Source organism: Anomalospiza imberbis, chromosome 3 (assembly GCF_031753505.1).
Source record: "Anomalospiza imberbis isolate Cuckoo-Finch-1a 21T00152 chromosome 3, ASM3175350v1, whole genome shotgun sequence".
NCBI classification, from domain to species: Eukaryota; Metazoa; Chordata; class Aves; order Passeriformes; family Viduidae; genus Anomalospiza; species Anomalospiza imberbis.
Window position 1 is genome coordinate 15,611,010 of NC_089683.1, and position 11,038 is coordinate 15,622,047.

At 45.1% G+C, this 11,038-nt stretch overlaps 1 protein-coding gene across 5 annotated transcripts in view; it reads right to left on the reverse strand.

The window, feature by feature from the left end:
- Positions 1 to 8,983, reverse strand: part of GRHL1 (grainyhead like transcription factor 1) — a 43,934-nt gene extending 34,951 nt beyond the window's left edge. The window contains exons 1-3 of one of the 5 annotated variants that reach the window (XM_068183475.1): positions 8,473 to 8,581; positions 7,021 to 7,057; positions 894 to 1,080 (exon numbers count right to left, since the gene is read on the reverse strand). In XM_068183475.1, coding sequence (XP_068039576.1) covers positions 894 to 1,080; positions 7,021 to 7,034 — 201 coding nt within the window. In that variant the 5' untranslated portion in view covers positions 7,035 to 7,057; positions 8,473 to 8,581. Of the gene's footprint in view, positions 1 to 893; positions 1,081 to 3,970; positions 4,106 to 4,478; positions 4,632 to 7,020; positions 7,058 to 8,472 lie in introns of those variants that run through there. The other 4 variants (XM_068183472.1, XM_068183471.1, XM_068183474.1 and 1 more) reach the window with 4 other exon arrangements.
- Between the last annotated feature and the right edge of the window lie 2,055 nt (positions 8,984 to 11,038).

The window sequence follows — 11,038 nt, forward strand, 5'->3', positions numbered from 1 at the left end:
AGAGACAAGTCAGCCTCTTGGCCTTCCTGCATGCTCAGCAAAGAAAAAACAGGCATCTCCACCTGGTGAGCCAGGCCACCATAACACAGGCATCTCAACACAAGCAGGACCCCTCCCTGCCTGGAAATGCCTGCTGGTCTCCACTGACCTGGCTAGAGATAACTACCCTAGCTTATACTTTTGGTATTCGGGAAACAAAGCTCAGCAAAATGCACCCCCATGCAGACCAGAATGGCCTCCGACTCCTCAGTTCAGCTGCGAGCACCTAGGAAGGCACAGGTCTCTGAGAAGACCACGAACACTGGGGAAGACAATCACTGCTATCAAAGGATTAACAGATTACAGCAGTTGAAGCTCTCTGAGGGCTGGAGTGATGCAGACAGCAGCTCTTCCAGGTGGACACTTCAGCCCCACATACCACCAAAAACTTGTAATTGTATCTTAGTATCAGCTAAGTCTAAAGTAACACAACAAAGCCCAGCAAAAGTCAAAGGTCTCCCCGTATAGGGATCATCTGAGCAAAAGGAGTTTCTTTATCCATGCATATTTATATTCAGAAAGGGATACGGTCCTAAAGTCACTCTTTGTGACTATTTCTATAACGCATTGCCTCTTGCAGAACCTGGGGTCAACAGAAAAAGTGCTACTCAAGTTGAAAAGTAGCAAAGTGCTACTTAACTTTTACATCAAGATCTAGGGGATCTTATTTTACAGAGCTAAAAATAAAACAAATTTTCAGAAAGAGAGACAGGGTTTTTTCAATTTAAAACCCACACTGTTTGAAGTCCTTGTGACCTGTTCACAGCTTCTGTAAAATGCTCTAGTAAATGACACCTTTTCCACAGGTGGAACACAAGCTCTGCTGCTACCAGAGAAAAGCCAGGCCAATCTACCTTGTAGTAATCGTAGAGCAGTCCGAGGGCAGCTGCACTGTCTTCATCCCCATTGATGCTCATCATAGCTTTGGTAGCTGCTGTGAGGGGATTTTCAAGAAAAGTCTTCCAGGCCTCATCTTCATTGGTGTAAGGACGTCTCTGAGAGTAGAGAGAGTCATTCTGAAGAACCAACACGGGTCTTTTACTTGAATCAGAAAAAAAGAAGACATAAAAAAGCCACCTGTTAGAACACATGAGAAACATTCCAATAGTTCTTCAAAATCAGCTGCCCCAGTTTCATAGGGTTCATATTCTGATTCAGTATACGGCAAGGATTAGCCAACACAAAAAGCCCAGAAACTTAATTCTGATCTCACTCACGCTCAGAGTAAATCAGGATTAATTTGACCAAACTCAGATGGATTACACCAGCCTCTACAAAAAGACAAAGCCATGAAAGAGCACAACTGACCTGCTCATGCTCTGAACCCAACCCAGAAAGACTGACACACTTCCTAACCAACCACCTTCAAAGCCTCCAGCACATCCTATGTAAAACTGCCAAGCTACAACCTGATCCAGTTCCCATGTGGAACTAGAAAATGTGCATTAACGAAACATCTCTTTTCGCCAGTGCTTTCAAGTGTTTTCATTCTCAGAACATATCTAAAAACACCACCTATAAGCTACTGATAAGGTACAGATGACATAAAGAAATTAGTAAATGGGAGTTCAAATCAATTTGGCAGGAAAAAAACCACAACTTACTGCCTGCTTACTGTTGAAATAATCCAGCACACTAGTTTGAAACACACTCAGATGAGTGAAGAAAAAGGAAAAATCTGAGTTATTCCCTTTGTGCTATAGTGTATATATATAAAAAATTGTATTTACTCAGAACATTTGGAGATTGCTGGGAACCAACAAAATCCAAAATGACTTGGACATTCTGTCCACAGATAAAAGCAAAATGTGTAGAAAATGCTGTCCTGTCAGCCTAGAAAAAAAAAAAAAACTTAATTTTTTTTGGTTCTATTGGTAAAACATATGCTAGGGCAGAAGGGGAAGCTTTTTTACTTTCATTAATAATCCCAAACTTGACATTTTTAGTGAATTGGCGATAGTTAAAATAGAAAACTAATTATTTAAAAACAACTAACCCCACAAAAAGCCCCCCACCACCTACACATCCTTTTCATAGTAGGGAATCTTTCTTTTCATCTATTTACCCAGATATATTCAGACACTGAAATACACTACAAATACAAGAAGTTGTGAAATAGAAAGTTGGGAAATACTCTAATCACTATAATCAGCTTAGCAGTATCCTACATTTATCACCACCTTCTACCAAAAAACTTGCAAACCAAATTGTGCATTCAACGCTTTATCAGTTACACAAGTCAGCCTGCTGAGCTGCCATGGGACAGCTTGGCTGAGCTGAAGGCACTGAAAGCAAGTGGGAGTTTCCAGGACTTGTAAGAGCACTTTGTGGCTATAAATCAGTATTATGTAGTTGGAAGAAGAGCAAACAAAAATGACAAAAGAGACAAGTTCTTGCACCAAGCCCTTTCTTTAGGTCTTCATTTGTGTACACACTGACACAGACACCCAAATGCAGAGGACAGCTACTTTCCATCAGAGTGAGATGACCCACAGAACACAAAGGAGAATTTTCTTTGGGGACATTGTACAAGCTCCTGTTCTTATACAATACGATAAAAGAATCCTCAAATATCCATAGCAAATGGGAAAATCCTCTAGTTTAACTCACAGAGAAATAGGCAACTGACATAACCTGGGTGAAGTTCCCTTGATCCATCCCCAGCAAGCTGAAGGGCTAAGTCAGCTTTGCTGAACTCACAAGACCACTATGCTGATTCCCTCCAGGAACACAATACTCACATAGGAAGGGAAAATCATCAGAAAACCAAAAATACTGAGAACAAAAGCCTCAATTAACCAGAAGTCTAGTGAATGCAAACCTATGTATTTTAGTGTGATTTCTTTGTCACTGAAACTCCGAAATTCAATGCACATTGCCCTAAAGGTAACCCACCCACCTAAAAAAGCACAGAAAAAGTTATCTGCAGAATTATCAAGAAACACACAGTGTTTGGCAGGAACTCCCTCCTTTAGGAGAACCACAGCTTCATTCAGGAAAATGAGAACATATTGATAAGAGAAGGCAAACACATCTTTTTTTCCTAAGTTTCAGAACATAACTGCCATGCTGATCTGCTCACAGAGTAGTAGAAGTCCAGCAGAGGCAGAAAATTAAGCTTAGTACAGCAGTTCTAATAATTTCCCAATTTTACTTTCCACTTGACCACAGTGGAAGCAGAGAAATACTACAAAAAGCAGAGACTCTTTGCCTGCGAGGCTTCCCCAGCCTGCGATGTTCTGTGTTCAGACTACAGAAACTTTTCCTCCTTCCTTCACTGATCCAGAAGCAGCCACCGTGTCCCTCACCCTGCCGCTTCCCCTGTGACATTCAGAGCTGCGCAGCCATGCCGTGCCGGCTCCAGCACGGAGCACACCTCTAATGCTGAGGCAGTACCGAGGATTTCTGTCGCTGGCATCTGCGTGCCAGAACGGCAAAGCGCATGTACCCAAACTGCTACGACCTCATCTATTAAGTGTCACTGGAAATAAAAACGCCTATGAAAAATCCCAGTCAGAGATATGAGCTAGCGAGCTGCTGCATTGGAGTCCTCTTCCTAGAAAGTAGCGTGTTGAAAGAAAAAGTTGGGTTTAAAATCCTACACATTCGCTAGGAAAGGAGTCACCAATTTGAGTCACCAATTTTTCAAAGTATAGAAATTTTAAAATCTGTTCTTGAAATCAAATTACTTCAGAGGTACCCCATTTTCTGGCACTTAGGTGTCCACTGTCAGCAGATGGACACGGTGACAAGTGCAGCAACAGACCCGAGTCCTTAAACACAGCCTGGGATCCGCTTGAACACGACGTCTCGTATTCAACACCACGAAGTTACAGAATAAACACACCTCGAGCTCAGTTTAACTCTTTCAGGACCCAACTTCGGCTACTCCGGGGTCGCCGCAGCGGAGCTCGCCGGGAGCCGCCCTTACCTGCCGAAGTCCACCTTGCCGGAGGGATGCGCCTCGTAGAAATCCATGGGGGCCGCTGCGGCCGCCGGGCAGCGGCGCGGGGGCTCAGCCCGGCTCCCTCGGCCCGGCAGCTCCTCCCGACGGCGGGGCCGCCGCAGCCGCCGCCCGCATTTAAGGCGCGGCCCGGCGGGGCGGGGGGCGGCCCCACGCCTCGCTGCGGGCGTCGGGTTTCAAAGCCGGCCCAGCCCCGGCGCTCGCCCCGCGGGGCGGGGTGGCCGCCGGGGTCCCCCCGCTGCGCCGCCGGCTTCCCCCCGGGGCTCAGCCCCCGCTCCCCCCGCCATTCCGCACCGCCCCGCCGCAGCCTCCGGGCGCTCCTCCGAGAGAGAGGAGCGAGGGGGGCGGACCCCGCGAGAGCGGCTTCTCCGGCCCGGCCGCCGGGCGGCGAGCCCCTCTCGCCGCAGCCCCCCGGCGGGGCGGCAGCACCGGTCGGACCGGACGCGGTACTTCTTCCCCCGCCCGGCTCACTCACTTGTCGTAGTCCTGTGTCATGTCTGGCGGAGGCAGCGGGCGGCAGGACTGGCCGGGCGGGTCGGGAGGAGCAGCACCGCGCACCCGCCGCTCCGACGGGTTTTGTCGGCTCCTCTCGCCCGCTCAGGTGCTCCCGCAGCCGCAGGTGGACGCGCGCCGCGCCGCGCCTCCCATTGGCTGCCGCGGCCCGAGGGGCGGGATTGCCGCGCCCCCATTGGTCGGGCGCGCTCGGGGGCGGGGCCCGCGGTGTGAGGGCTCCGCGAGCCGGGGCGGCGGCGGGACAGAGCCCCGAGCGGGCGAGGGGACAGGCCGGGGGCCGCCTGGCACCCTTCCCCCCTTCCCGCTGAAAAGGGGCTTCCCTTCTCCCTCCCTCCCCTCCCATGCAACTCTATTTCTTTTTCAGGTACTACACCCACTTTTCGGAAAATCTGAACTCGCCGCAATCATATGAATTGTCTTTACTACAGTCTTAAGCTGTGCCCCGGAAGGTTTACGTTGGACATGAAGAGGAATTTCTTTGCAGAAGGAGGATTTGACATTGAAATGGGGTGCCCCGGGAGGTGGTGACCTTGTCCTGGCGGTTTTTAAGGAAAGCCAGGATGTGGCACTCAGTGCTCTGGTCTGACAGGGTGGTGTTTGGTCAGAGGTTGGACTTGATGATCTCGGGTATCTTTTCCAGCCTGATTGATGCTGTGAGTTTGCACAAGCACTGCACCAGCTGCTAAAGGGCAGCAGATCCATGTGTTATTCGTTGCCTCTCAGATGAACCCGGGTTTGGGGAGCAAGAGACACTTACAATGTGGTTAATGCTGAAACTCTATCAAAATGCTCCAGTGTAACACCACCAGCAGCATCACGAACATCAGATTTATCCAAACTGGCATGCATGAAGTTAAATCAGAAAGATCTTGAGTTTCTCCTTGAGAAATAGGGGTGGGAGGTTGCTTGTCTAAGTAACAAGTTGAATCAAACCCATATAGCAACAGCGCTATCTATCATATGTCAAGATGCTTCAGATAGCTACTGTAATTTAAAAGTATGCTCACTAATAAGAGGTCTCTCCTTCTAGGTCAAAATCTCTTCCCTATTTGTACAGGATATACTCCAATGCAAAATTATAGAAGAACAATTCAACCAGCCAACTGAAGGAAATATTAAACTGAAGACAAATTTTAACTAAGGGTCTAATCCTGGAAGTTGCTTAATATCCTCTGACTGAATTACAGTGTTCTAAAACAAAATGCTTTGTTTGGATCTGCAAACACTGCCATTAGGACGACAAAAGATAAATACCGATACTGAAGTAGGAGCTTGCTCTACAAAGTGAAATGAACTGATGTAAATTGTTCTTTATGACATGCAATAAAAAGTATTCTATATTTTGAACCCATCTTTAAAATCTAATTCAAGATTACATAGAAGAAATGTCTTATCTGATCTCACATACAAAAAAAAAAATCCTGTCATCTGATTAAGAGGTTAGAAAGTTACATTTTTCCAAACAAGTATAACTTGCTTTGTTTCCGATACAAATTACAAAACCAGCTCAAAATCACAAGTACTGGAAAGGACTGCTGACTTTCTCAGGTGCCATTCACTCCTCATGCTCCCTCCTTCTGTTCATAGAATTCTGGGATGTGCAGACACAATGGCTAATTTTTGGCACAGGGGCACACTTTTCATTAACAATAAAATATAATACTGCCCTGTAGCCATAGGTGACCCAGATGCAGGACGTGCTGGAGTTCAGTCACATGTTTATATTGCACCCCAACTGCTAAAATCTTAGTGATGTGCCACACTTGATATTTCTACTTAACTTGAGTTTCCCATGATTTTATTCCAAATAACTCAAAGCTGTTTGTCTCTGCAAAAGGGATGCCTTTTCTCAACAACCTGATCCACCGATGAAAACTTGGTTATCACCACAGCAATCGCTTCCACATTCAGGAGACAATGATATAAACACTGGATTGTGACACCGCTGACTAATCTGCCGGTCACAATCTAGACTCTGCAACACCACTTGTAGGTGTATTCATGTGATGTCACTAACTGGGTTGCATCACCACCAAGTAAAATCAGGCAAGAAGCACAAAGGGATTTAGCAGAGCTTTGGCTGGGGCATAATGCCGTGCCAGCCTGGTAGGGCAGTGCTCTAGCAGACTTCCCTTGCCCTGTGCTGACTGGCCTTCCCTCCAACTTCTTCCTTTTCTCAGCCCTTTCACCTCAAATTCACTGCTCTCCTCCACCTCTCATACCCTTCTCTTAACCTTTCCCTCTGCCTCAGTCCTTCCTTCAGCATTCTCCTTCCCCTCTTCATGCATTTGTTTCCTTTTGAATGAATCCTACTCAAAACACGGAAGGAACCCTGCCACACATACATCACTGGCACCCATCAGGCTGACCACTGTCCCATCATGCTTGCCCCTCTTCCCAGTCTGTCTTTTGACATTGCTGTGTAGAGAAACTGGGATTTATTCTGGACAAGAATTAGCTACTGTTATGACTTACCTAACAAATATGGGTTTAAAATCTCATACCTGATAATTATCATCTACATGCTCTGGTCATTCACGCCTGTGTAATAAACAAACAAGTTGCATCAGGTTTGTGGCAGTACTTTTGATTTCACAAAACACGGCAGGGAGTCAAAACAAGATACTTTTTGCTTAATGTGAAACCCTAAGATACAACAGCTGGGCTGCAGAGCTGGATGTAAAGAGCAGGGAAGCTCCTATGCTTTCCATTACATGTCACACCAGGCAAGCTTTCCTTCTCTGCCAACAGGCCTGTGGTTGCTAAGGATAGACCTCGAAAAGTGAGCCCAAAGCTGATCAATGACCCTTGCAGAATAAGCCTGAAGACATAAACGAAATTAAAAACAAACAAACAAACCCCCCCCCAAAAAACCCCAACAAAACATTACATGTCACACCAGGCAAGCTTTCCTTCTCTGCCAACAGGCCTGTGGTTGCTAAGGATAGACCTCGAAAAGTGAGCCCAAAGCTGATCAATGACCCTTGCAGAATAAGCCTGAAGACATAAACGAAATTAAAAACAAACAAACAAACCCCCCCCCGAAAAACCCCAACAAACCCCCCCCCAAAAAAAAAAAAAAGAAAAAAAAAAGAAAAGCCCAGTTTCCACAAACTCAGTGGAAACTGAGGCGAAAGAAGGCATAGTGGAAAGAAATAGATGAGTGACAGTGGAAAAGGAAGCTGGAAATGCCTTGTAAAAAAGAGATAGAAGAAAGGTATAGTAATAAATGAAAGCACAATGTGTGAAATACTGAACAAAGAAACAGTTTGCTTTCCACTGCAGTCATATCCCTATATGCAATCTTGCAAACATTCCTTAAAGAGTCTCCTTTTGATTTTGTATTTATCCCTAAAGATAATGTAAATATTGTTAAAAGGATACAAACTACTCGGGGTCAAGAGATGCAGTTCCATCAGCCAGACTGAGGATACTCTGAATTTATTACAATATACATTTACTAATTTTGCAGCAGCCTATATATTACAAAAAGTCAGCCTGAAACCTAAAATTTTACTGATGATAGAATGTTTAGCACGTCATCCGGTTCCACTGAGCCCTTACCACCTTTGGTTGATACTGTGCTTCCTCTGGGACTGCCTGCTGTGTCCATGGGTCCTGCCACACGGGCCCACACTGGTGTAGCCAGAGGACAGCGTGTGCAGGTCCTTTGCTGTCCACCGTTCCCTGCCCAACCCACTTTGCTCCGCAGCATAGAAGCCACGCAGCTGTTATGAATGCCACTGGTCTCAGTTCAGGAAACAATGGTTTGCCACAATTTTATGGCAAAGAAGCACCCCAGGATCGCAACACGGGCACTGAACATGCTTGGTGGCATTGTCACAAAGCAATGGCAGGATCTGTGGCTGGTGAGCAAAGCCTCTGCTGGGACAATGTGATGGTCTATGAGCTGACACAGAGTACCTCTACAATAGAGAGCAGCCATAAGAGATTACCAGAGGAAAGTGCTTGTATTTTCTTCTAAAAGCACCTGATGTACTGCTGGAGGCAGAATGTAGATGCCGAGGGCGGGGGAGGCATGTTCTGGCTCTGGAAATGCTGCCATTAGCAGTTGTACAAGGGCAGCAGTAACCTCACGTGAGGACACCAGCTTCCATCTCCTGTTCTGATAATCCTTACTCTTGTTCACCATTTCAGCAGCATCCTAGCAAAAGGAGTAGTGAACGATTTTTCACATATGCCTGTTCCCACATCTTGGCATCCTCTTTATGCTCTCCCTCATCTAACCTGGCCAGGAGCAAAGCTTCACACACGAGGAGCAACGGGACCAGTAACTGTGGAGGAGATGCTGGAAAGCAAGCATCCTGCATTTAGCACAAGGACAAATGCAGTGAGAGACACTGCTGTAACCAACCCACACATGAACATGCTCAGCCAGGAAATATGTACAACCATATGTGCTGGGAAGCCCATTCCGTTTAGGATCAAAATAGAAGATTCAATACACAGAGTTACCCTGACTTTTCTCCACCTGTGAAGAATAAAACTTACTCAACCTGACATGGGGAAAGGACAGATGATCTAGGGGGCAGACACCTTTGGGGATTTATTTGGGGATTTAACATATCCAGACTTTACCTGTCCCAAAAGCCCTGTGGGTCCTGGCTCTTTTGCTCCCAGCCCTGCAAGACCATCCTCTTGATAACTTATTACAATATCCTGATTTTTTTTTATTCAGAACAAGCAGGTCTTATTTGATCACAACAGGAGAAAAGTCATTTGAGGAAGGGACTTTCGAGATTTCCAAGACATTATGAGAAAGCAAGATACTCATTGCCTTTCCTGCAATACTGCATGAAATTTGCTTAAATCTCCTACACATGATTGTTTTGGGGGTTGTGCTAAAAATGGTTTAGGTAAGATGTAATTGCAGTGAAGCCCATGCAATACACTATGGCAAATAAATTAGACTAGCATTGCTTACAGGCATTTGGCTGATTCTCATTCTCTGGTTAAATCAGGTGCAGGGCCTTCACTCTGTGTAAGTCAAACACCTCCCCTTCATGTCTGGACAACAGCAAAAACTTTGAAAAGAAAAATGTGTTTGACTGAGATTAATTTCAATTTCATACTGAGAACACCGACACACCGATGTAGTGAAAACCTAGTAAGGGTAAAATACCAGTTCTGCTGAAGGCTGTGCCTTTCAAAAGAAAATGAAACATCTGTCATATTTCTCCAGCAGAAAACAACAGAAAGCTTGCATTTAGGAGATTTCGTAAAGCCAGGTTACTTTTGCCCATTTAAACACACTTTTTTTTCTAACACATAAAGTAGGAAAAAGTGAAAATTCACTTTAGAAGGCACATAAAGGTCTTAGAATAACTAATTTGCTATTGTCTAAGTTAATAATTAATTAAGTCTTCTCAGTATATACTGTTTAAAAAGTTTATTCTAAAACCCCCACTTGCCTTTATCTATATACTTAAGAACTGTCATTCAAATTTTAGAGTAAGAAACTAAACAAGGGGAGCCTCTTTTACTCAAAATTTACACGGGATTAAGTACAAAAATGTAGCTGAGCTTTAGCTGGACGCTTTCAGCAACTTGTTACAGAAAGGAGCTGTAATTTCCAAGCGAGAGAGGAGGTGACTGAAGTGCTGGGCTCTGCAGACACCCTGCCCCTCGGCCGTGCCCGCAGCTGTCTGTATCCCCGCCTGCGGCTTGCACTAACTGCGCTGGCAGCCGCTGGCCCGGGAGAGCTCGGCTGCTCTTCACCGAACATAAGGCACTCCTGGGGCTCGTCAGCTTCTTCAACACCATTACTCCAACACACGCGTTGATTGATTAAACTGCACAGAACTAACAAAAAGCATTTTTGGGGCACACCCTGTATTTTAAATCTGACTCTTGGCCTATGTGTCCAGAAGGCACATGGCTCTTGATGATTAACTGCAAGCTTTATGCCAGTTTATTAAAGTACAGCCTTAATTTAGTCTAACATCTAAGGGAGCTTTCTTACATTTGTAACAATGCAACAATGAGCACAGTATTTTTAATTTGTGAAGCTCAGATTTTACTACTACAGTAGTTTTAGAAGAAAGCTCTACCTATAATTAAGTGTGTAAGTCCTTCAAATAAAGACTTCTGAATTAATCCTTTACGTGTACTGAGGTGTCTTTTAGATAGTTAATTCAAAACCTTAACAGATATTACAGTAAAAAGAATGAGACACTTTCAGTCATTTGAGCCAGCACTGTTGAAAAGAGTGACAATATGTATTACACTTCTGTAGATTTTTAACTGATATAAATACTCATCTAGAAAAGTACAAAGAATAATTTTACCAAATACTTACAAATATCAGTAATTCACTCAAGTGAGATCAAACATAATAGCTAACGGCTAATTTTAAAACAGTCAGACACAAGAGGAGATTTAAACTGGTACGTTCCAAGTCCACTAATGTAAACATCAGTTCAGACACACCTCACCAGAAGCCTGAGGTATCTAGCACAGCGTGGCAATAGATTTAGACATACTACCCTGTGCCCACTTACG